The sequence below is a fragment of the Rhineura floridana genome, chromosome 2, assembly GCF_030035675.1.
Source record: "Rhineura floridana isolate rRhiFlo1 chromosome 2, rRhiFlo1.hap2, whole genome shotgun sequence".
NCBI lineage: Eukaryota > Metazoa > Chordata > Lepidosauria > Squamata > Rhineuridae > Rhineura > Rhineura floridana.
The window spans coordinates 82,226,335-82,249,741 of NC_084481.1; the positions used below are offsets into that span (position 1 = coordinate 82,226,335).

The following is a 23,407-nucleotide window of genomic DNA, read 5'->3' on the forward strand; positions in this document are numbered from 1 at the left end:
ATTTTAATAAATATACTACTATATTCCTTATGATAGAATTTTTGTTGCTTTTACACACTTTGATGGACAGAGAATTCAAATGACAGAGGCCAAAATATAGGTAAGAGAGCCCAATATTGGGCCCTCAAAAAAATAATAATAATGAGCTTCAACCAGCGATGTCAGTCTTTCAGAATTTTCTGCTATCCTAAATCAAGTGATGTTATTAACCATGCTTATTTTACTTATATTTAGTATATGCTGTATGAATATCTGAATACATTTTCCATTAGCCAAAATGAGTTGAACAGAATTTTTTGACTGGCAAACAAGAAAAAAGTACACAAGCAACAAAGTGCACAAATGTGGTTTAACTGTTAAATTCAAACACATTCAATGCTTCCTTGGAAATTATTTTTATTGGAATACTGATACATATTTTAAGATGTGGCTACTCAAAAGTACACACTTCTTACACTATTGATATTGGGTTTTTAAAAAAATGAAAGGACTGGAAATTAACATAATTAATTTTAGAATGCCTGAAGAGCTTTTCAGGTTTAATCACCTGAAAAAGTTAATTATGTAACTTTGATTGTAGATTGAACATTACACCCATTCCACATGTCAAATTTGACTTTTATTGCATTCATTCATTTGACTACTAAGCAATTTTACAAAACAATGCAATTCTAAAAGTGAAAAAGTTTCCACAGAAAAAATAGTTTGACAATCAAGCTTCTTAAATCATCATTTGAAGTTGGCTTGTTATGAAACTTATTTGAGTTCATTTTTAAACCATGACCCCTGCTTTAAATGCAATGCTAAGCTGCAGGGCAGGCACCAAGCTTGTCTGGGTCCTTGGGCACCAGCCTGCCACAGGCCTGCAGCACCTGTCTGCACATCCCACCTACCTCTCCTGTTGTTGTGAATGACGTGCGTACTTGCATGCATTCCTACCATCAACCAAGATGGTGGCAGGGACATCAGCCCCTTAGGGAAGCCCCCACCGCCATCAGTTGATGGCAGGCATGTGAGTGCAGCACAGATGACATTCACAGCAACAGAAGAGGGAGGTGGGATGTGTGTGTGGGCTTATTGAAGCCTAGGCTGTCTGTATTGGGGGGGGGATGCCTGCAAGCTCCCTATCCTTGATTTCCAACAGGGTTGGGAGCCGCCATTGCCACAGATCATGGAATGGGAACACTATCCTCCCACCCTAAAGAGGGGCCCTCCAGGCTGCCATGGTCTGAATGATCCCGACTTTAGTATTCAGTGATACATCTTTGCATTTGAGGACCTTTTCTAGTTTTCTCACAGCTGCCCTCCCCAGTCCTAGCCTTCTTCTGATTTCTTGATCATTTTGGTTTATGACTGTGCCGAGGTATTGATAATCCTTGACAAGTTCAATGTATTCCAGAAAAAAACGCATGCATCACAAATAATGGAGTTTGTTCATGCAATTCAAAGGTTTCCGCTGGATGTCAAAATAGTTTACTTAATGGAATATCTATGCATATTAATGGAACTGAGATTTTAATATTCCATTTTTAAAAAGTCTACAAATAAGGACCATAAGTTTTGAAATTTCTGTGCGCCAAGTTTCTTCCTAGCTCTCTATTACATCTGTCTCACACATCATTAACATGTAGCAAAAATACTGACATCTGCCCTCTCAAGAAATGTAAAAAGGTCTGATTTAATTTCTTAGTTTCTCAGAGACATCTCTTGTTTAATATTATGTTTTTCTTCTGAATATTCTGATCACTGTTTTAGGTTGAGTTCACACATTATAGCCTCCTCCACTACCACTGCATCACAGGCTAGAAACCATATTGTATTTTCAAGACAACCAGCCAAATTGCATTAGAAGCAGCATCAGATCTCAAAATATACTTTCAAGAAGTGAAAAGAAAGGGTGAAAAAGAAAGAGTGAATTTCCTCTCTCTCCCACTGGAAACAACAAAGGTGTGTGCACACACATAGCACACAGAGAGAGGGGGGAGGGGGGATACCAGGATTTCTGTTCCTGTTCCATGCTCCTATAGCTTCTCAACAACCTGAGATCACAGGAAACATCATCTGGAAATCCTTGTCAATTCAGAAAAGTTCAAATTATTCAATTTATTACTAGCAGATCCCTTTCATAAAAATGGCTGAGGGGAATGTATAAGTAAGAATGCAGAGGCTCTTCAGAGTGCCCAGTACCAGCTTGATATGCAAATGCCAGTCAGGGACAGAGTGTAGATTTTGCCCTCATTGCTGCAACATTGTTGATCAAGTACTATGTACTGCCATTCATTTGCATGGAGAAACGAAACAATTACTTGCATGGAAAATGATAAAACAGGTTCACATAGAAACAATAATCACAGGGGCTTTATCTATTTCCTGTCCCTGGTTACCCTGCCTGCTGTCATAGAGAGTCAATTCAGTTCCTATCTATAATTTCATCATGTGTCCTGTTTCTTGGCCACAATTACAGCATGACAGAATGTTTGGAATTTTTATTATACAGCCACAAGAGTGGTTGTATACTATAGCCAGTACAGATTTTTCACATTCTGCCATGTAAACTGAAAATACCCCTCTACCATTCTGCTGCTTCCCAGAAGGTCATTTAAAAAAAAAATCTTACAAAAATTATAGTCCTGAACTCGGAAGCGCTTGTTTAACAACCTTCTAATTTTTCATGGCGATACACAAAACATAGATACAATCTAGAGTTCAAAGTGTAAAACAACAGAGAAAAAACCAGACCCCTGTTGGACTTTTTTCTATCAGTGATCTCATAAATGTTGAAATTAATTAAAAATTAGCCATGTTCACCAAGTACTTATAAACCTATTACTGACCTTGCCCCATACTCTGGCCTTCATCATTTGCTATTTAAAAGTTTAAAAAATGTGTGGCTGTTTTTTAACTAATTTAAGGAATTAACATTGGAGTCTATGATAGCACAGGCATGCTCAGTAAGAACCAACTGTCAGCATTCTAAAAGCCAGACTTTCAGCTGTTTGGCTTGGCTAATCAGGTGACCACACCCACACCCGACTTTTTTTTCTACTTTAGAGAGTCATGGCTTCCCCCAAAGAATCCTGGGAACTGTAGTTTGTGAACGGTCTGAGAATTGTTAGGAGACCCTTATTCCCCTGACAGAGCTCCAGTGGTCAGAGTGGTCAGAGCTTGGAAAAGTTACTCTTTTAAACTACAACTGCCATCAGCCCCTGCCAGCATGGCCACTGGATTGGGCTGATGGGAGTTGTAGTTCAAAAAAATAACTTTTCCAAGCTTTGAGAGTGGTTTGTCAGCCCCTCTTCCCAGAGAATTTTGGTGATTGTAACTCTGTGAGGGGAATACAGCATCTCATCTCATTCATCTCGTACTTCTTTCCCCCCTCTTACCCCCATATCCCTCATTATCCTTCTTACATCATAATTTCTCCCTTTCTCTTCACACCCTTGCACCCCAACACCTGTTTTCTCTCTCTCATACACAAACTCACCAGCCACTTCTGCCTCCAACCCCTCCTTTTTCCTTCACCATAGCCATCCTGGCCCATATCCCATTTTTCTCACTCATTCACCAACCTCTGGCACCCCCATATCCACTCCTTTCCTGTCACAATCTTCTGTCCCATGACCTCATTTTTGTTTCTCTCCCCGTCACTCACAGCCCCTCTGCCTTCCCCTCCCACCTCTTACCCCATACCCCTATACTCTCTCTCTCACACACACCAGCCCCCATCCCTCCATTTTCCCTGATCCCAACACCTCCTGCCCAGACTCCCAATTTATTTCTCTCTCTATCCCCTCATACCACCCCTAACCCTCCTTCTCCTTGTTCCCACCACATGTCTCTCTTTTGCATCACCTTCATGCTCTTCCCCCTTCTCTCACATCCCATCTCACAGACTCCCTCTAAGGCCTCCCTTCCGTGCAAGCCTCTCCCTGGCAGGGGTTGCTCTTGCCGGGCTTGCTGGGCTGGAGGGAGCAGCTGCTGGCAGGACTCTGAGGCAGGATACAAGGGGTGGAAGGAGGGAGGCTTTTGCTTGAACACCAAAGGAGGAAGAGGTGCCACTGCTGCTTTGTGGCATGACATGAGTGAGCATCCACCCTTTGCCTCATTTCGTGTCACTCATTCACTCAAGTTGCACCATGGCACACCAAGCAGCAGCAGCGCTTCCTCCTCCTCCTCCTTAGGTATGCAAGCGAAAGCCTTCCTCCATCTCACCCATCTTTTCCCACCTTAAGAGGCCTGCCGCCCATTGGCAACTCCTGCAGCCCAGCAAGCACAGCCAAGAGCAGCAGCAGCAGCCCCTGCTAGGTACTTTCTCCCTCCTCATCCTCCTTCTGTGACTGTCAGCACCTGCATGCTGGAAACTGGGGCCCGGCCATGAGTCACCCAAAGATTGGATTGGTCACCCGAGCAGCCTGAAGGGCCAAACCAACCCACCCAGGCTGCTGCTGCCGTTGCCACTTCCCCACCTAGGCTGGTCTTCCCACCCCTTCATTGAGTCTAGCACAGCACAGTCATGCTGCAGTTTGTAGCACCACCTGTCTGTGGCCAAGCAAACTGCAGCATTAAGCTTACATTTTCATGTATTCAGACATACATAGTGAACTTATTTCTGATATTTAATGTTGATTTCACATGATAAAACTGTGAATTAAAAATAATTTTAAAAAGTATGGTCACCAGGTCACCACTTGCAAACACATATTTCTCCTGTGCAATCTCCCACCATTCTTCAAAATGTGCAGAACGGTTATGGAATGCCCAGGCCTCACACTGACTTAATTAAGTTTTGAAAAGTGTTAAACTGTCTCACTGTTTTCCTATCCTTTTTTAAATCATTGCAACAAGTCACATTCCCCCTCCCCCCTCCTCTAGGCACAGAAGAGGAGATACTGCAAGCTTCACATTGAGAAAATGGTGACATATTGCTACTTTTTGAACTTCTCAGAACATCAGAAAAGCAGGAATGAACCCAATCCTACCATTCTGAGCTTACAGTTATGGGGAGAAAGACAGGTACTTGTACTGCAGTTGTGTTGGACCTTGGAGATACTTGGCATGGCATCACAATCAAGATCCCACTCTTCCCCTTCAGTAGGAGGGACAGGATTGGTGGTAAGCAGAACTTTTAACTGTTTACCAAGGCTAGCTAAAATGTGCGAATGCTAGACAAAAGCCACATACATCAGGAACAAAAGGTGGATTTGACTATTCTTTCACCTGCAGCACTTAGTGAAAACCATTTAGTTTCTGAGCAACAAATTATTATGTGATACTCTGAAGTGCTTTGAGTGGTGCTGACGATTTCTCCGACCTTTTGTATCTTCTAACATGCACGTATTCCTGGGAAATTATCTATAGTTAAAGAATAATGCCATACCCATCAAGAACTACCAAGAGGAGAAAAATCTTCTTTTAAAAATGTCAAGCAGGTAGCCTGATTAAGGCTATAGACCATAAAGGTCACAGAGGGCTGGCTAGAGGTGCTGTACCAACATGATACTCTATAAAGGGTGGCGACATCACAGCTGCAGATCTTGAGAGTAAATTCTAGACCAAACACAACTTCAAAAATAAAAATATCTTTGTAAAGTTGAGTACTAACTTTTACTCTTTTTTTTTTAATAGCAAGTTTTAAATCTGAACTCTAAATACTGGCTGTGGTAGCCTCAATCTTCAGCGTATGATCTGGTCCATTGTGGATATAGCACTCACACATGCAGGACCCACATAGTCTCAGTGGAGCCCTGTTTCCCACTCACCCTCTATCTACAAGTGCACAAAGGATGTATGACTGCAGCACTAGGGACCTTTCCAGTGAATGGGAAAATGGTGCATTTTCCCATACTCCCATCCAGCTCTTGCCATATATTATTTGTGCTCTATTGAGTCTCTGGAAATTCTCTGAATGTGGGTAATATGCCTACAGTGGTCTGGGTCATGCCCAGTTCTTAAGTAAATGAAATATAACACACAAATATGACAAGCCCCTAATATTCTTTTTTTAACCTCTCTACCTTTTTATAGTCATCTGAAACAGTCACAAAACAATTAACATTGTGTTCTGTATTTAGCAGTAGGCAATTTGTTGGCATTTGGAAACACATTCTACCAAGCTCAGCCCTCTTCACACATTATGCACCTAAGTGGGTAAAGACAGTGACAAGAGATGGGGAACATGTTTATCTCCACCCTAAGTATTGTGTTCACCATAAGAGAGCCAGTGTGGTATAGTGGTTAGAGTGCAGGACTATGATATAGGAGACCAGAGTTCAAATCCCCACTCATTCATGAAGCTCACTGGGTGACCTTGGGCCAGTCACTGTCTCTAACCTACCTCACAGGGTTAAAGTGGAAAGGGGGAAAACCATGTATACCACCTTGAACTCCTTGGAGTAAAGGATAATAACAACAACTCCTGAAGTATGAAATCTTCTATGTATGTAAAGGATCCCCATGCAATTTGGAACCCTGATCACCCTAGGTCCCACTTTACATAGGTGACTTTGGGGGCGGAGCTAAATGCACAGCCCTGGAACCCGTTACAACAGTTACCCTCTTCAAATGAAGGTGGCTCTCATCTCTGCAACTATTACATCTAGAACTGTGTGTTTATGCATGAGAAAGAAGAGCTTTAATCAAAGCCGGGATTATCAGGATTTTGATTAGATTTCACAGGCCACAAATAACAGACTTATGAATAGGGGCCCTGCAAGATGCCTATTGTGGCCTGGTAAAGTCATAACCGTGGTTAGCAGTTCAGGAGCACCATCCAGGCTTGCACAATCCTTTCTTCTTCCTCATCCAAAGGCAGAAGTGCTCAATTCCTACTTTGGCTCAGGCTTCTCCCAAAAAAGGGCCTATAACAAATGGTCAAGGAATACCTAATCACTTTGAACGTTCAAATCAGCAGGGCCCAATAAACTGCATCCTAGAGTATTGAAGGAACTGGCTGAAGAACTCTCAGAACTGCTCTCTATTATCTTTGCAAAATTATGGAGAACCGGTGAAGTGCCGGATGACTGGAGGAGAGCTAACGTTGTCCCTATCTTCAAAAAGGGCAAGAAGGAGGAACCAGGGAACTACAGGCCAATCAGCCTAACATCAATCCCTGGAAAAATTCTGGAGCAGATGATAAAGCAGTCAATCTGTAAGCACCTTGAAAGCAACACAGTGATTACTAGGAGCCAACATGGATTTATAAAGAACAAATCCTGCCAAACTAATCTCATCTCATTTTTTGATCGGGTAACCTCCCTTGTACACTGAGGGAATGCTGTGGACATAATATATCTCAACTTTAGCAAAGCTTTTGACAAAGTGCCCCATGATATTCTGATTAGCAAGCTAGCTAAATGTGGGCTGGATGGAACAACTATCAGATGGATCCACAGTTGGCTCCAGAATTGCACTCAAAGAGTGCTTATCAATGGTTCCTTCTCAAACTGAGCGGAAGTAACAAGTGGGGTACCACAGGGCTCGGTCCTGGGCTTTAACATTTTTATTAACAACTTGGATGAGGAGGTACAATGCATGCTTATCAAATTTGTAGATGATACAAAATTGGGGGGCATAGCTAATACCATGGAAGACAGAAACAAAATTTGAAGGGACCTTGATAGGCTGAAGCATTGTGCTGAAAACAACAGAATGAAATTCAACAGGAATAAATGCAAAGTTCTACACTTAGGAAAAAGAAACCAAATGCACAGTTATAAGATGGGAGATAGTTGGCTCAGCAGTACGACATGTGAGAAGGATCTTGGAATTGTCGTTGATCACAAGCTGAATATGAGCCAACAGTGTGATGTGGCTGCAAAAAAGGCAAATCCTATATTAGGCTGCATTAACAGAAGTATAGTTTCCAAATCGCGTGAAGTACTAGTTCCCCTCTATGCAGCACTGGTTAGGCCTCATCTTGAATACTGCGTCCAGTTCTGGTCTCCGCACTTCAAGAAGGATGCAGACAAACTGGAACGGGCTCAGAGGAGGGCAACAAAGATGATCAGGGGACTGGAAACAAAGCCCTATGAAGAGAGACTGAAAGAACTGGGCATGTTTAGCCTGGAGAAGAGAAGACTGAGGGGAGATATGATAGCACTCTTCAAGTACATGAAAGGTTGTCACATAGAGGAGGGCCGGGATCTCTTCTCGATCGTCCCAGAGTACAGGACACGGAATAATGGGCTCAAGTTGCAGGAAGCCAGATTTCGACTGGACATCAGGAAAAACCTCCTAACTGTTAGAGCCATACAACAATGGAACCAATTACCTAGAGAGGTAGTGGGCTCTCCGACACTGGAGGCATTCAAGAGGCAGCTGGACAGCCATCTGTCGGGAATGCTTTGATTTGGATTCCTGCCTTGAGCAGGGGGTTGGACTCGATGGCCCTGTAGGCCCCTTCCAACTCTACTATTCTATGATCCCCACAGCTCAGTTAGGGTGTACATGCTTTGCATACAGGTTCAGTCTCTGGCATCTCCAGTTAAAAGAATCAGGTTGAAGGGAAAGAGTGGATGGGAAAGAGTTTTCTCTCCTTGAGAACCTGGAGGGCCACTGCCAGTCAGAGTAGACAGTAGTAAGCTAGATGCACATAATAGTATTGTGTCTGCAATGGAATTTTGCTAACCATAATTAACTCTAAACCATTTGCACCGATGGTTAGAAACAGTTTTCTAAATGAAAGAGAGGAAAGATTCATGTGTGAAAGAGAAGAAGTAGGAGAAAGGAATATGGAAGTCCATGGAACACTCTTAAACTCCTAACCAACTTTAAGAGTGTAGGAAGCAAAATATATTGCTACTCCATCTAGAAAATTAGAGAATTTTATTCAAAAGGAAACCTTTCTGCAGGACATCTGATGATAGCCCTTTGTTGAGTTGCAAAACAAAACAGTTTCGTTTCTCAGCTGAAGAAAAATAACTTACAAAAGAATCCTGTATGTAAGAGCTGTGCATGAGCAAATGTTGAAATTTACACCAGATGACAAATGCAGTAGTGTAATATACCTTAAGTATTTTACCTTTCCAGCATCATTGCTATTCTCAGAAAAATAAATAGGAACTCCTACAATTCAACAAAAACTCTGCAAATTATTTACATTCTGCATTACTCACTACAGGCTATTTTAAGTAACAAAAACAAGAACAGCTCTTTCTCGCTCTGACTGACATTTAGCCTATGGTATGATTTGGACTGATATTTAAACAAACTAACTAACTAAAAGGCCAAATAGAATTACACATAGATATAGCCTGCTCTTCCTCTCAGAGGGAGCTCAATTAATATATGGCTAAATGTTACAAATGATCAAATTATTTGCTTCTTTTCTGTATCTGAAGCATTGACCTGGATTCTAAAAAACATTCAAAGAACAAGGTTGGTGAAAAGGAACTTTCCTGCCCCCCTCTTTCCACCCCAAAACCCTTTTCTGAAGGTTGGAGGACTTTCCTGGATGGTGTGTGTCACAGATTTTGAGAGGAATAATCTGAAATCAGGCACAAGCAACTTCTGTCAGTGGAGCTCCTGCACATGGACGGTGGCTACACTATTAACCTCTTCCCCTTCAGCCCCCTGCACCACAGCCCATCCTGTTCATGAGAATCCTGCAACTCTCAGAAGAGAAGTCACCTTCTGTTAGCACTTCTTGGGATCCAGGCAATTGTATTTGTTATGAAGGAAGCGCTGTGAAAAAAAATACATTAAAGATTCCTGCAGGTGCAAGTTCCTACTCAAATGCAATTCAAAATCCTTTCAAGAAGCTGTAATGAGCCTGGGGAAAGCATTGGGCTCACATGATCTTCTCTCATCTTCCCACAGAGCTGCAAGAAGGACTTTACCAGCTATGAGTTTCACTTTCCTCTAGTCACAGGCTTGTCTTTGATACTATTTGTCACAAACACTGGCCAGTTTCAAAACATCATGAGTTCTGAAGCCAACTTGTTTTATTAACTCAAGTTTGTGACAAACTACAATTTCTGGTTTGCACCCAACAGTAAGGCTTTGTTTGGGTTTGTTCCAGCTCATGCACATAGTGCTAAACCATGGTTTAATATAATACGTAAACATACCAAAGTCATACTCTGTTGCAGCAGTCAACACATATCACCACTGCAATGACCTGCAACGTGGCTGGACAAAGGCACAAGCCTTTTTCAATAAGATACATATATCTGGCCAACCATATGCCCCACTTTTCTATAGATATATCTCTGGTGAGAGCTCTCTATGGAACAGGGGTGGTTTGTTTACTTTCTAATATTCTTCTATGACTTTCTACTCTCTGGAAGAATTGCTGTTGCTGTTATATTTATTACCCGCCCTTCACCAGCAAAAATTAAAACAAACTAATGCTGGACACTGGGATGCCGAAGTGTTTCTTGTGGTGGGGTAGCTTGCATGCCCAGCAGGTGCCATAATGGCACATGTTGGGGGCTTGGGAAAGAAAGGGAGCAGGAACATTAAATCTTCTCCCCACTGCCTGCAATGGGACTTGGCCAGGGGGAAGTTCCCCTTGCTGGGCAGAGAGGGAGGGGTCCATTTATGGGGTCTCTTTGTACACTTGCTAAATTTCTAATACCTCAGCTGGCCCTGCTTCCATTTTCCTTTTCCCTGGTTCACATACAGGCACAGTGTTGCCTTCTCCCTTTGCCAGCTTTGCTGTTTTAGCACATGTGTTCTGATGAGCTACAAGGGAAGAATACCATGCTGCGCATGCACATGTGGCAGGATCAGATTTTAGCACATAGAGAAGAGTGGAGAGAGAATTGTAACTGTTTCTGTTTCGATCACCGAACAGATGGAATAGCTATGAACATCTGTAGGAAAGGCAACGGCAGCATGTGAAAGGAATAGAAGATGGGTTTTAAAAGAAATTATTGAAATGTGCAGGAAGGTGGTGTGACCAGAGAGGAAAAGGCAGCAGGCAGATAGCTGGTGATAGAGAGGATTGCGAAAGAAAGTGAGATGACAAAGTGGTAACAGAGGGCTCATCCAGACGACTGCAAAATGTGTGACACGCCCGCTATGTGTGTTCATTATTTTTCAGTCGTCTAAATGACATCTTGCGCTGTTACGCATTTTCGCGGGTTAAATCTGCTCCTTGCAATACCGGAAAAAATGCAATTTGATGTTTAAAATCAGGAATCATCCGCTGTGCCTTCAGGAGGTAGGATGCAATACCGCGGACTTTACAGCTGATGGGTGGTTCTTGGGCGTTTCCCCTTGCCCCTTCTCCTCATTCCATCCAATCACGTATCTGCACTTTTGCGCATGTGCGAGAATAAGCCCGGGAAAATTGAACCAATCATTGCAATGGTGGGGTGTTGGGGGGGGTCTGCAACTACTGCACAGATGCATTTTATTTTTTGCCAGCCTGCAAACTGGGCAGCCGCTCTGGATGAGATCTGCAATGCACAGCAAGTGAGAAAGGGGCTGCTGGTCGGTTTCATGCCTGCCTCTGGAAAGCTTTGTCAATTTCATTCTACTGGCTGGGTTTTTTGTTTCAAATCATTTCGCCTCAGGAAGGAAAGGGAGAAGGAGCGGTGTGTGACACCTTTCTTGCTTTTTTGGAGAATTAAGTGCAATTGCCAGCATGTGTATCTCCTTAGAGACTGGAGAACCATAGAGAATGAAACTGACAAAGCTTTCCTGAGGCAGGCGTGAAACCGAACAGCAGCCCCTTTCTTGTTTTTATTTGCGATATTATGCTTAAACGAATGTATGCTTTTCTGCCTTTATGGATATTTAAGGAGATACACACTCTGGCAATTGCACTTATTTCTCCAAACCAAGAAACATGTCACCCCCCCTCCTTCTCCCTTTCCTTCCCTGGCAAAATGATTTGAAACAAAAACCCCAGCCAGTAGAATGAAATTGACAAAGCTTTCCGCTGCAGGCTGAAACCGACCACCTGCCTCCTTCTCCCTTTCCTTCTGCGGGGAGAACTCCTTTACAGCCATATTGTGCTTCGTTGCAAAGGGGGAGAGGAGCATACATCATTTTTTTGCTGACCAATTGGTTGACAGGGTGAGGTTTTAGAGGTGGAGCTTGGAAAAAGCTAAAAGAATGTAGGGGTCTTACCGTTGCGGGTACGGGTGCAAAAAAGCATTTTTTTAAATTGGGAAAGAGCAAACTAAAAGGCAAAGTGAGGACTATCAGATGACAAACTGAATATGGAAACCGTGGATTATCCCACTCCGTTTGGATAAGCCCAGAGAAGAGACTGAAAAAGTACAAGACAGAAAGTGATGGAGGACAGAAAGTGCAAAGTAGTAGGGAGAGAAGAAGGCACCAGCAGAAGGTGACAGAGAAATTAATGAGGTAATAAAGGTAACAGAAAAGGACAGGAGAAACAGACTTTTTTTTAGTAGAAGTGCTAAGATGACACTATGCATATTGCTCTGTGTTTTACCATTTTAGGATTAATAATGTGTATTATTAGCACTATTAAGTATAAAAGAAAATGAAAATGTGAGAGTAAGTCCCCTGTTACAAGCTGGGAGTCAGAGGTGGTCCTGGGTCTGGCCAAATTAAAGACCTCTGTCTACATAATTATCAGCTAGAATATATAAATGACTAAATGAAACATGGAAAATTTGACTACTTCTAAACATCTTCAGGATAAAACTATTAAAATGAGATGCGATCACTAGTAAACTACTGGAATCAAAAATATATTTATGTACATGCACAATGTGGATATTATCCTTGATGTAAATGGCATTTCATCCTCATGATTTAATTAGAATATATACAAAAAATGTACTATACTATTTTTAAAAATAGGAATGAAGAAAATAAAACCCTTCATAGTAGTTTTTCCTCAAAAGGTATAATGGATATTAGGAATGTTGCTTATACTAGAAGATCATTACTTATGGCCTTATATTTGGAAGTGAAATAATTTACAAAAATTCAACATTCAGGGAAAAGACTAGTTTGCATATTTTCCCATATAGCTTACCTAAAATTAGTAATAGCTTCTATAATATGGTGGAAAGTAATAACAGAAAAAAGGTTTTAAAAAAATCTAAGTGACAAATAAAAATTCTTTAGAATGGAGGTTCAGAGATTAATACAGTACTATGAAATGAGAAATGTGATTTCTTAAAGAAGGTTGTGGCCATACAAATATGCAGGCTAATCCAAATGTCTGGGATTTGTTGTATAATCAATACTAGAAATTAAAAAAATGGAAACCACTAGACATCTAAGGTGACATTAATAGTATTGTATTGATGCTAAGCAAGTAGCAAACGATGCAGAATAACCAGATCCCATACACTGTAACCTTTAAAAAAGTGTATATCATTTTTTTTTGGGGGGGGGGAAGTCATTCATTGTTAATTCCAAAGAAACCATTGAAAGAGGTTAGTGGCTCATAATGAAAACTGAAGGCAGTGGTCTTATATTCATAGTTTACAAACAACCTGATTCTCACATAGTTTCAAGTACTATACAATACTTTTTAAGAAGACAGTGACCTGCTTTGGATGCTTGTTAAGCTTAACTCCGACTTGTTTGTGTAGATGATCCTTGTGAGGCTTGCTAACTATGGATTTTGGGGACCAACAAACCTCACTCTGAAAACATGGTTTGAAGCTGGCTTGTGAATCTCTCTGCTTGTATAACAATGGATTGTAAGCACATATGAACTTGGAAACTTGGCTTAATCTACATTTGTTGCATTGCTCTGCCTCCACCAGCCACCTGACATGAAGAGCAACTGAAAAATGAAATCGCTCACGTTACTGAGACACACTTGCTGGCACTTTTACAAGCTTCATCCTTCCTTCTTTGCCTAGCAACAGGCACCTTTCCTCATTCTCCTTCTCACTGATAAGCTCTCTCATTCCATTTTAACTATCTAGCTCCAGAAAATCCTTGCAAAGCATTTTGTTTTTTAAAGGGGGGGGGCGATGCCAGTACTTTCCTCAAAAACATGATTTGACTGAACATCTATGAACCAGAACCTTGCTTGCTGAACAAATCATGGTTAAAACAAACTATAGGTTAGTATGGGTTAGTGTTACATTCGACCACCACCACCGTGTGGCTCTCAGTCACCTGAATCTATCTTTACAATACACGCAAAACCCAACTCAGCTATTATTAAACCAAATGAACTTTATCAAAAATTGTTTTACTGATTTTGTTCATGGTTGATATTCCAGCTGTTGAATTTCAATTACTACCAATAATTTACACATGATGTTTTGCCTAAATTGTAAAAGAAAGAAAAATATAGGGTTTTTTTTAAGGCATACATCTGTACGTTAGGAGATTCTAGAAATATACAAATGCAAACACATTTACAAGCACTGGTGCTTGCTCTGTTCATCAACCAAATATCACCAGCCTTCGTGTATACTAATCATAGTGGAGACCTGCAGCTTATAAAACATGCAATAAGCCTGTTAAAAGATTCATTCATAGCCTGCAAATTTCTATTCATGGATAATGGAGACAGAATTGAACAGCGCAACCAAAATGTTAGAACACCACTTTTATTTTCAATAAAATCTATATCTTTCTAAGTCTTTTAAGTTTTAATATCCTGCTTCTCAGCTGCAGATAAATTTTCACTTGCTAATTCTATCTGACACACTATGAACATGTCCACTGACTAATGAAAATATGGTCTCTCCTTTCAGAAATAGATAATGCCTTAGAGAAAGTAGGATGGTACTTTGGGTAGTGCACTGAACTGAGGAAACAAGTGAATTAAAAACAAACATCCTACTATGTTTATATTTACTGCTAATCTAATCAAGTTACTTCAGCTCTGTTGTAATTTCTCTGTTCCACGCTTTCGCAATTTGCTGTTGTAAACAACCCAGGCTGAGTGACCACTGGCTGGAAAGGAGGTGTTCCTTGAAAGTTTCTTGAAACTGTTAAGTAATTCCCTCCCTCAAAATGCCCTCACAGTTTCAATCTACAACCACTCCTCAAGTTTCTCTCTACAGTAGTCAATCACATCTTTCCTCTATGCAGTCATAAAGGCATAAGAAGAGCTGCTCCATCTAGCCTAGCACACAGGTCTCATAGTGGCCAACCAGATGAATATGGAAAGCTGACAGACAAAACCTTGAGTGTAACAGCACTCTCCTCACTTTGATTCCTATGAAATGGCATGCAGAGCCATATCGCTCTCTCAGGTAAAGTAGAACATAGTCAACATGGAGAGTAGCCACTGACACTCTTATCCTCTGTGAATTTATTTATTTATTTTATTTATTTAAACATTTTATATCCCGCCCTAGTTCTTAGAATTCAGAGCGGCGAACAAATAAGACAATGTCTAATACAAAACAGTATACAATTAAAAGATAAAATTAAGAAAATCAATAATACAATAGTTATAACAATTTAAATGTTAACATTAAAAGCTTGAAGAAACAAAAATGTTTTTAACTGACGGCGAAAGACCGTGAGTGAGGAGGAACATCGGATCTCTGGTGGCAGGTTATTCCATAAGATGGGAGCTATGCACGAAAAAGCTTTGTTCCTAGTATTGGAGCGGCGGATTACAAAGGTAGATGGAATGATAAGAGAATGTTTGAAGGGTACTCTTGTCGGTCGTTGAGATTTAAATTCCAGAATACGATTTGATAGATATATTGGTGCTAATCCATGTAGGGCCTTGAAAGCTAATACCAAAATTTTAAACTGGTGTCGAAATAAAATCGGTAGCCAATGAAGTTGATAAAGAAGAGGTGTAGTATGCATTTGTAGACCAGCTCCGGTCAGCATTCTGGCCGCCGCTCTCTGAACCAACTTAAGCGGACGAAGCGATCTAGCAGATAGTCCTATATAAAGAGCGTTACAATAGTCCAATCTTGAGGTCGCAAGAGCCTGTGTCACTTGCCTCAAGTCCGATGTTCCTAAAAACGGACGAAGTTGGCGGACTAGCTTTAATTGGGTGAAAGCACTTCTGGATACTGTTGCAATTTGGGGTTCAAGGGTCAAAGCAGAATCTAAAAGAATACCCAAACTCCGAACTTGGGACTTCAGAGGGAGTGGAACCCCATCTAAAATAAGTACGTTTTTAAATTCATGAGAGGGTTTATGTCCAATTAGTAGAACCTCTGTCTTCTCTGGGTTAACTTTCAGTTTGTTCTTGTTAGTCCATTGCTGTATTGCAGCCAAGCATTGGTTTAAGGGACGAATCGCATCTGAAACATCTGGCGGGAAAGAATAATAAAGTTGGGTATCATCTGCATATTAATGGTAGTGTATTCCAAATTCATGGATGATCCTTCCTAAGGGCTCCATATAAATATTGAATAACATTGGGGATAATACGGAGCCTTGGGGAACACCACATCGTAATGGCCAAACCTTAGATGAAAAGTTCTCAAGGACAACAATTTGCCTAATACTCTTTTAAAACCATCCAGGTTGGCAGCCATCACTACATCTTGTAGGATGAAATTCTATGTGCTGTGTGAAGGAGTACATTATTTTGTCTGAGTGGTATTCAAGTAAATAGTTCTGCTAGTACAAGGACTTTTGGCTGTACGATGCAACTTCTCCTCCGTCTCCTCTCCTCATGCACCGTTATCAGTACATAAGACAATCATTCTTACATACAACAACAACAAAAATCAAGGGTGGTATAATCATTCTCTCACTGTAATCTGGGTAAATTTCATGTTAGACTGCTGGATTCAAATAATCAGCACTATTTTCCATTCTATACAGTCACTTAACCTTTGAACAAACAAACCAGATATGAAGATGAATCCAGAGGGTTATCACCCCAGTATAACATATGAACAGACCCTAAATTTGCAAACAAAGGGAGTATGAAAGAAGGATCTGAAGCAGTTTTGTAAACCCTAATTGAGACAGAACTTTTCTTAGCATTAATAAAGGTTACCAGAACTGGAAACATACCACCCCACCCAGGGGAGGTATGCCTGGCACCAGCTTTGCTATCTTTCAAATACCAGGCAAGGACTTTTATGCAGGCATTTAAAACATTATCATCATCTCCAACACTATAAACTCCACCCTTAAAATGTATTTTATCTGCTATCTGTCTTATATTTATTGTTTTGTTTTTAATTTTTGAAAGCTGCACTGGAATCACTGGTGAAAAACATTTTTAAAAGTGGGTATGATGACAAAGGAATGGAAATATCTTTTGCACTAGCAACAAATTAAAAGAATTGTTCCCTAAACACACATCTTTCACTTTCAAAACTCTCTCTCTCCTGGATGTTGAGTCAGATATAACCTCAAATACTGCAAGACAGAGAGAGTAGAAAATAAAATCAATCAGAATTCCTTTTATGGCTTGAGAACGTGTATGGACTGAGGAAGTTGAAAGTTTTGAGGAAGTTGAAATACTAAAGAAACTGCCACTGTAAAAGAAGAAAAATATTGCCATTATGAAAAGTAGTACAAAATATTTTAAGCTAAATAAAATTCAGGTTCTCCTTTATCATGGAACTGAAATTATTTGGGATCTCCTGGCTTGGATATTTAAACAGGCCCTGAAGTAGTAGATTTCAGTCCTAATCTGTAAACATATGCATTATGTTCATTATAAATATTAAGATGTACATTATTGAAGATCTTTTAGAATAAATGCCATATTAACTAAATTTAAAGTCAAATCACTCTAGTGCACAACTAAAAAATATTCTTCACTTATTGTGAATAGGAAGAAGCTTTGTATACACCAAACGGGTTCTCAGGAATAAACTATTAAAGGTAGCATATTATATTTCAAGAATAAGATGTCAATCTACTGGTTATGCTTTAAAGATAACCAGAAATGGCATTCATATTTATGCTACCATTCCTAAAAATCTAAAGGGTGAGTATCACAATTAATACTTCTTCCAATTAGTTTCTTCTCTTGTCATCAATAGCTATTTGTACATTTCACTTCATATTTCAGTATAATATACTGCATTTCCCCCCCAAAAGAACTTACTTGTAAATAATACTCATGTGCTAATACCCAGTACCTGTAACTACCTAGTTTTACTTTCTGACATTGCCTCACCAACTAGCCTAATTAAAATTACAGGTAAAACCAGGTACAAGTTACGGTCTCTGTAATAGAAGAACTTAATGACAAAATTATGTGCTTGTTCTCACTTCTATTTACATAAGCAATCTATGAATTTTACTAAGATGTATTTGATGGGAATAACTATCATTGGTCTAGTATAATTTTCTTTCCTGAAAGCCTTAATAGTAGAGTCCTGCAGTAATAAGAAGTAGTGGTCTTTTCTTACCATTCATTCAAAGATGTATAACCCACATCAATTAAAATCTAACAAGTTTAAACATTGATTTTGATTAAAAGTAGAATGCATCCTGTACCTGCAAAAATGTACTATTAGATCAGCACAGAGCCATTTGAATATTTCCCCATAGTCACATAAAAAACCCAAGGTTTTTTTAAATGCTGTAGTGTAGCCTGTAAATGCAACATAAAATGGCAAAACCAAGATATCTTCAGCACAGAAAAGAGACTAATATTTAGCATTTAACTGCTTCTTTAACTGCTTCATAATAAACACAATCTCATTTCCTTCAAGATTTGCTAAATTAAGTAAATTAATGACTTCCACAAATTTTAATTCAATCCATTACATAACATTTTCCCATCCATGTAGAGTTATTTAACTTTATTTATTAAACATTTAATTTTAAAAAGCTGCAATTCATCCAAAACCTTTGGGACATGGACTGACAAGACATTCAAATGATACAAATGTTAATTAAAACTCACCAAAAAAAACCTCTTTACTATTTCTGTACTTTCAGCAGAACTTTATTCAACCTTTCTACAATAAAGTTGTTTTTCTCATGCTGGGCAACAAAGGGCACAATTTTCCTTATTTTCATTGACACATTTCAGATTCAGTCTTCAATTAAATCCTTTTGGGGTGTGTTTTTTTTTGGCCACCAACTTCCTGACGAGCAACAGGTGATTACTAATCTTATACTGAAAAATCTTTATAAAAGCTGAAGATTACTGTCACATTCTAAAAAACTTTCTAATTATTTCTCTCTTGTAAGCTTCAAAACCACCTTCCTCCCCGCCCCCAATCCTCATAGTCTCATATTATATGGGCAATATTGACATGAACTAACGTCTAGGTTCTATCAGTTCAAGTTTAACTTCCGTGTGTTTACATTTACTTGTCAATGTACAACTGGTTCTGAATCTACTTGCACACTAAGAGTGTAATGACTGTTTTCACTGATTTACCTCCCAAGTTCTAGTTAGAATATTTTCAGCACTCATTTGCAAGAGAAGAACATATTCAAACTGTCCAGAACTAGGAGCACTTCTGGTGCAGAAAGGCAGAGGCTCAGCATGAACGCACCTGAGGTAAGTACTGTTATGCTCCTCCCACACCCCAAGCAGCAAGATGTTCCAGGAAACAGCCACACCCATCATGGGAGACTTATACTGTTTTGTAATAAATGAGGGGGTTTTTTTTACAAATATATAGAGTTGAACATAGGTAGAGGCACAAATTATACAATCCAACAAATCAAGTCCATGCTCCCATATCTGATCTCTAGAGACAGCCAGCACCTCAAAAAGCTACAATCTATTGTTCTTCACACACAGAGAAACATCTAGAGGTTCTGAAGCGGGGAGCCTTCTCTACACACATAGACTCCCAATATGATTTAGAATTCTGCATGATCAGGGTTCTAGATTGTATGGTGAGCCTCCATGTGTTGCACAGTATTCCCACTTCCCCTCCAACACACGGAGGTGATGGTGCCAGGAGACAGGGATGTGACGGAGGGGGTGGGGTGAGAGATAGTGAGTGTGGCCCTGTTCTCCCCTCAGTCTAAGGTACAAATGCTACTGATGGATGGGGATGACAATAAGAGTGGGGAATATAAACTCTGGAGGTTAGAAAGTCTGAGTATTGTGGAGGTTGGGGTATTCTGTCCCAAACTGGGGAGAATAGAAGAGGGTTGACTGTAACACTAGTGGCTTTGGGTGAGAAGAACCAGGACACCTATATTCTAGATTAGTGGTTCCCGGAACCCTGACATGCTAATTGTTGTAATTTTAGACTCTGTTAATTGAAAAATACATAACGAAGCATTAGATAATGTCCCTTTTTATTTATCACAAAAACAAATATGATTATGATGATATTTTTACCTGGCCTTCACCAGGAGGTCCCATGGCAGGTTACAGCAATATAAACAACTTTTAACAAATTTTGAAAGAAATGAAAGGAAGGAGATAATAGTAAACCACCCAGAGTGGTGAACAGAGCCTCCTTGATCCCAGGATATTTAGACTCTGGTTTTAAGTGTTCCACCTGTATACAACAATGCCTCCTCTTCAGCACTCAGCTCAGGAAGCGCCACAGGACAGTAATAATAATAATAATATGTCCAACAGATAGAATGTCAACAGGTAAAGCTTTCCCCATAATTGTATTTCCATACTAGAAATTTAATTTGTTGAATTTCTGCCTGTCATACAGCTGTTAAACGCACAAGATCTCTGCTCTCCCCTAATGCCAACCCTAAACCACGCAAAGCTCAAGTGTAAAAACAATATTTGAGCAACTTAACACATTTTAAAATATTTACAACTTATTTGTATATTTTATTACAACTGCATTAAAAACACACTCAATGCCTTGATAAACAGCAACAAAAGTAGTAGTAGTTATTAATTACCAGCCCTTCACCCAAAGGTCCCAGAGTGAGTTACAATTCCAAACACATAATTAAAAACAGTTAAAAAAATATGCTGAGTATGTGTAATTTCACATTGTAAAAACTTACTTTATAATATTGGTAACAGATAAGCCAATTACCCTTGTTCAAGAGTTATAATTTTTAAAAATGTATGTCCCACTTTTCACAATCTAGGTCTCAAAGTGGCTTACAACAATAAAAATATACAATATAATAATGTAAAGCAAATTAAACCTAAAAAAAGGAAAACCTCAGAAATTAAAAACAAAAAAATAGAAAATGTAAAACATCAGAGAAGCATTCATGATGCAAAGGCCTCCTGAAATAAAACAGTCCCTGTCTAATTTCCAGTGGAAGACAGTTTCATAAAGTTGAGCCCACAACACTGAAGGCACAACTCATTGACATAAGCCATACTTCTGGCTCATAGGGGACCACTAATAGTACTCCCCCAGATTATCTCAATGATTGACTTGTTGGCTGCTCTTATTTTTTTGGCTTTTCTCTCAGGAACGAAGCATCAGGAACTTGTCACAGGAACCATCCACATGAAAGCACATAACCATCCTCTGCTACCACTTGTTGGATGTGTAGATCCAACATGACTTGGGTTGTACAAGGGCACACGGGCAAGAAACAGCTGGCAACACTGCCTGGCCACTTTCAGACAAGACACCAAACCAGAGGTTCTCCCCACTGACTTTTCCCTTAAAAAAGGAAAGGTGGCATGGACTCTGCTGCAGGAAGGCACACAAAGCACTATCCAGCAGTGGAACCCAAAGAGCCATGCTCCCCATCAGTCTTTTCTTTTCCCAGAGAGGGGGAGGGGTTGGTGACTATGATTTTTGTCTCGCCAAAAATTGCAGACTCGCAGGAAAGTAGCAATTCAACGGATCAACCACTTCTGCTCCCTTCCCTGTTCCCTCTCTTTGGGTGGTAGCACTGGCTCTCAGAGGAAGGGGAGATGGATGCTTCTCAGATAGGTGAGTGACAATGGCAAGAGGCAGCCTATACCTTCATTCACTTTCTCAAACTCGCCTTTGAGCTGAGAGTAGGATAAGGTTTCTGCTCCCTCTTGCCACTTTTGCAGGCCACTGTCCTCTCCCTCTTCTAGACACAAAGACAGAGAGAACTGAGCCCAGTGTACCAAATCCCAACAACCATACTGCCCAGAGATGAAGGCTCCTTATAGCCACCTCTGTTGCTCAGTTGCCCGTTTGGATGAGCAAGAAGAAAAGCCAACTGCAAGAAGCAACCACTGCCTTAACTCATTTGTCTTCTCCTTCCAGAGGAAAGGGATGGAGCCCTCAAGGGCACATTGGCGAGGCCCCTGAAACCTGGAGATAAGCCCTCAATAATATCAGCAAACCTGCTAAAAAATTTTTTTAAACTTATTAAATAGGAAACTATGTCTATACAGTATTTTAAAGAAATGATTATTCAGTAAATCAAGTGGTTTTAATATATTGGTTTATGGGGGTAAGCATGCAACAGAGTTCAAGTAGGGGGAAAGTGTGAACTTTAGTCCTTCCATCCAGATACCTCATCATGCATCTGATGAAGCAGACTCTAGCTGAGGAACGCTTCTATCACAATAACATTTGTCAATAACATATAAGATGTCACAAGAGTTTGCTGTTTCTACCTCACAGGGTTGTTATAAGCGTGGCCAATTTTAGCAAAAATTTGTCAAGCCTCTCCATCTCTATGCGAAAGAATATTTCCCAAGATGGATGGATGGGAGGCAACAAAAGCAGCAACGTTAGGTCCCTGGTCCAGCCTGTCCACCCTTCCCCCCCTTCCCTTACCCTTCTTATCCATGAGCCACATGAAAGCGAAGCAGGGCACGAAGCCGATGGGCCCCCAGAAGACAAGCAGGGCGATGTCCAAGCTGGAGAAAGCGAAAGCCTGGCGGGCTGAGTTCTGGATGGGGCCCCAGGTGTTCCACACCAGGCCCTGCACGAAGCCTAGCAGCGAGAAGAGCAGCAGCACCAGCCACCGCCGGCCGTAGACGCGGCCAGGCACCGGCGACAGGCGCGGAGGCCCCACCGGACGCAAGACCTGGCCCCGGGGGGCCGCCTGCGGTCCCACTGCTGTCCTCCGGGACTGGCCATGCGGAGGATACTGCTGGGGCAAGGTAGGAGGCGGAGGCTGCAAGAGGGGCTCCCGCTCTTCGGGGCTGCTCCACTCCGAGCCCATCGCCGGTGGAAAGGAGTCCCGCCCGCCTGCCCGCCTGCCTCACCGACCGGCGTCCTAACGTAACCCTTCCTCAACGCCAGCAGTCGCGTAGTCAAAAGGCAGCCCGGGCAGAGGAGCTGCCCAGCCGCATGCGCAATTCAGCCGGGCCTCACCCGCTGCCAAAGCTCCTCTCAGCTTCACGCGGTGCATAGAGGAAAAGAATAGAGTCGCAAATTGTTGTAGTCTTCGTGGACGCAACTTCCTGCTTCCTCGAAACTGCAATCCTAGACATATTTGTTGTTGTTGTTGTTGTTGTTATGTGCCTTCAAGTTGACTATGACTTATGGCGACCCTATGAATCAGCAACCTCCAAGAGCATCTATTGTGAACCACCTGTTCAGATCTTGTAAGTTCAGGTCTGTGGCTTCCTTTATCCATCTCTTGTTTGGTCTTCCTCTTTTTCTACTTCCTGCTGTTTTCCCAGCATTATTGTATTTTCTAGGGAATCATGTCTTCTCATGAT

The 23,407-nt window shown here is 40.9% G+C and overlaps 1 protein-coding gene across 3 annotated transcripts in view; it reads right to left on the reverse strand.

Moving 5' to 3' along the window:
* SLC49A4 (solute carrier family 49 member 4) overlaps positions 1-23,067 on the reverse strand; it is a 109,804-nt gene extending 86,737 nt beyond the window's left edge. For 2 of the 3 annotated variants that reach the window (XM_061609105.1, XM_061609107.1), the window contains exon 1: positions 22,515-23,067. In XM_061609105.1, the coding sequence (XP_061465089.1) occupies positions 22,515-22,905 (391 nt within the window). In that variant the 5' untranslated portion in view covers positions 22,906-23,067. Of the gene's footprint in view, positions 1-15,280; positions 16,182-22,514 lie in introns of those variants that run through there. The other variant, XM_061609106.1, reaches the window with a different exon arrangement.
* Positions 23,068-23,407: the final 340 nt, after the last annotated feature.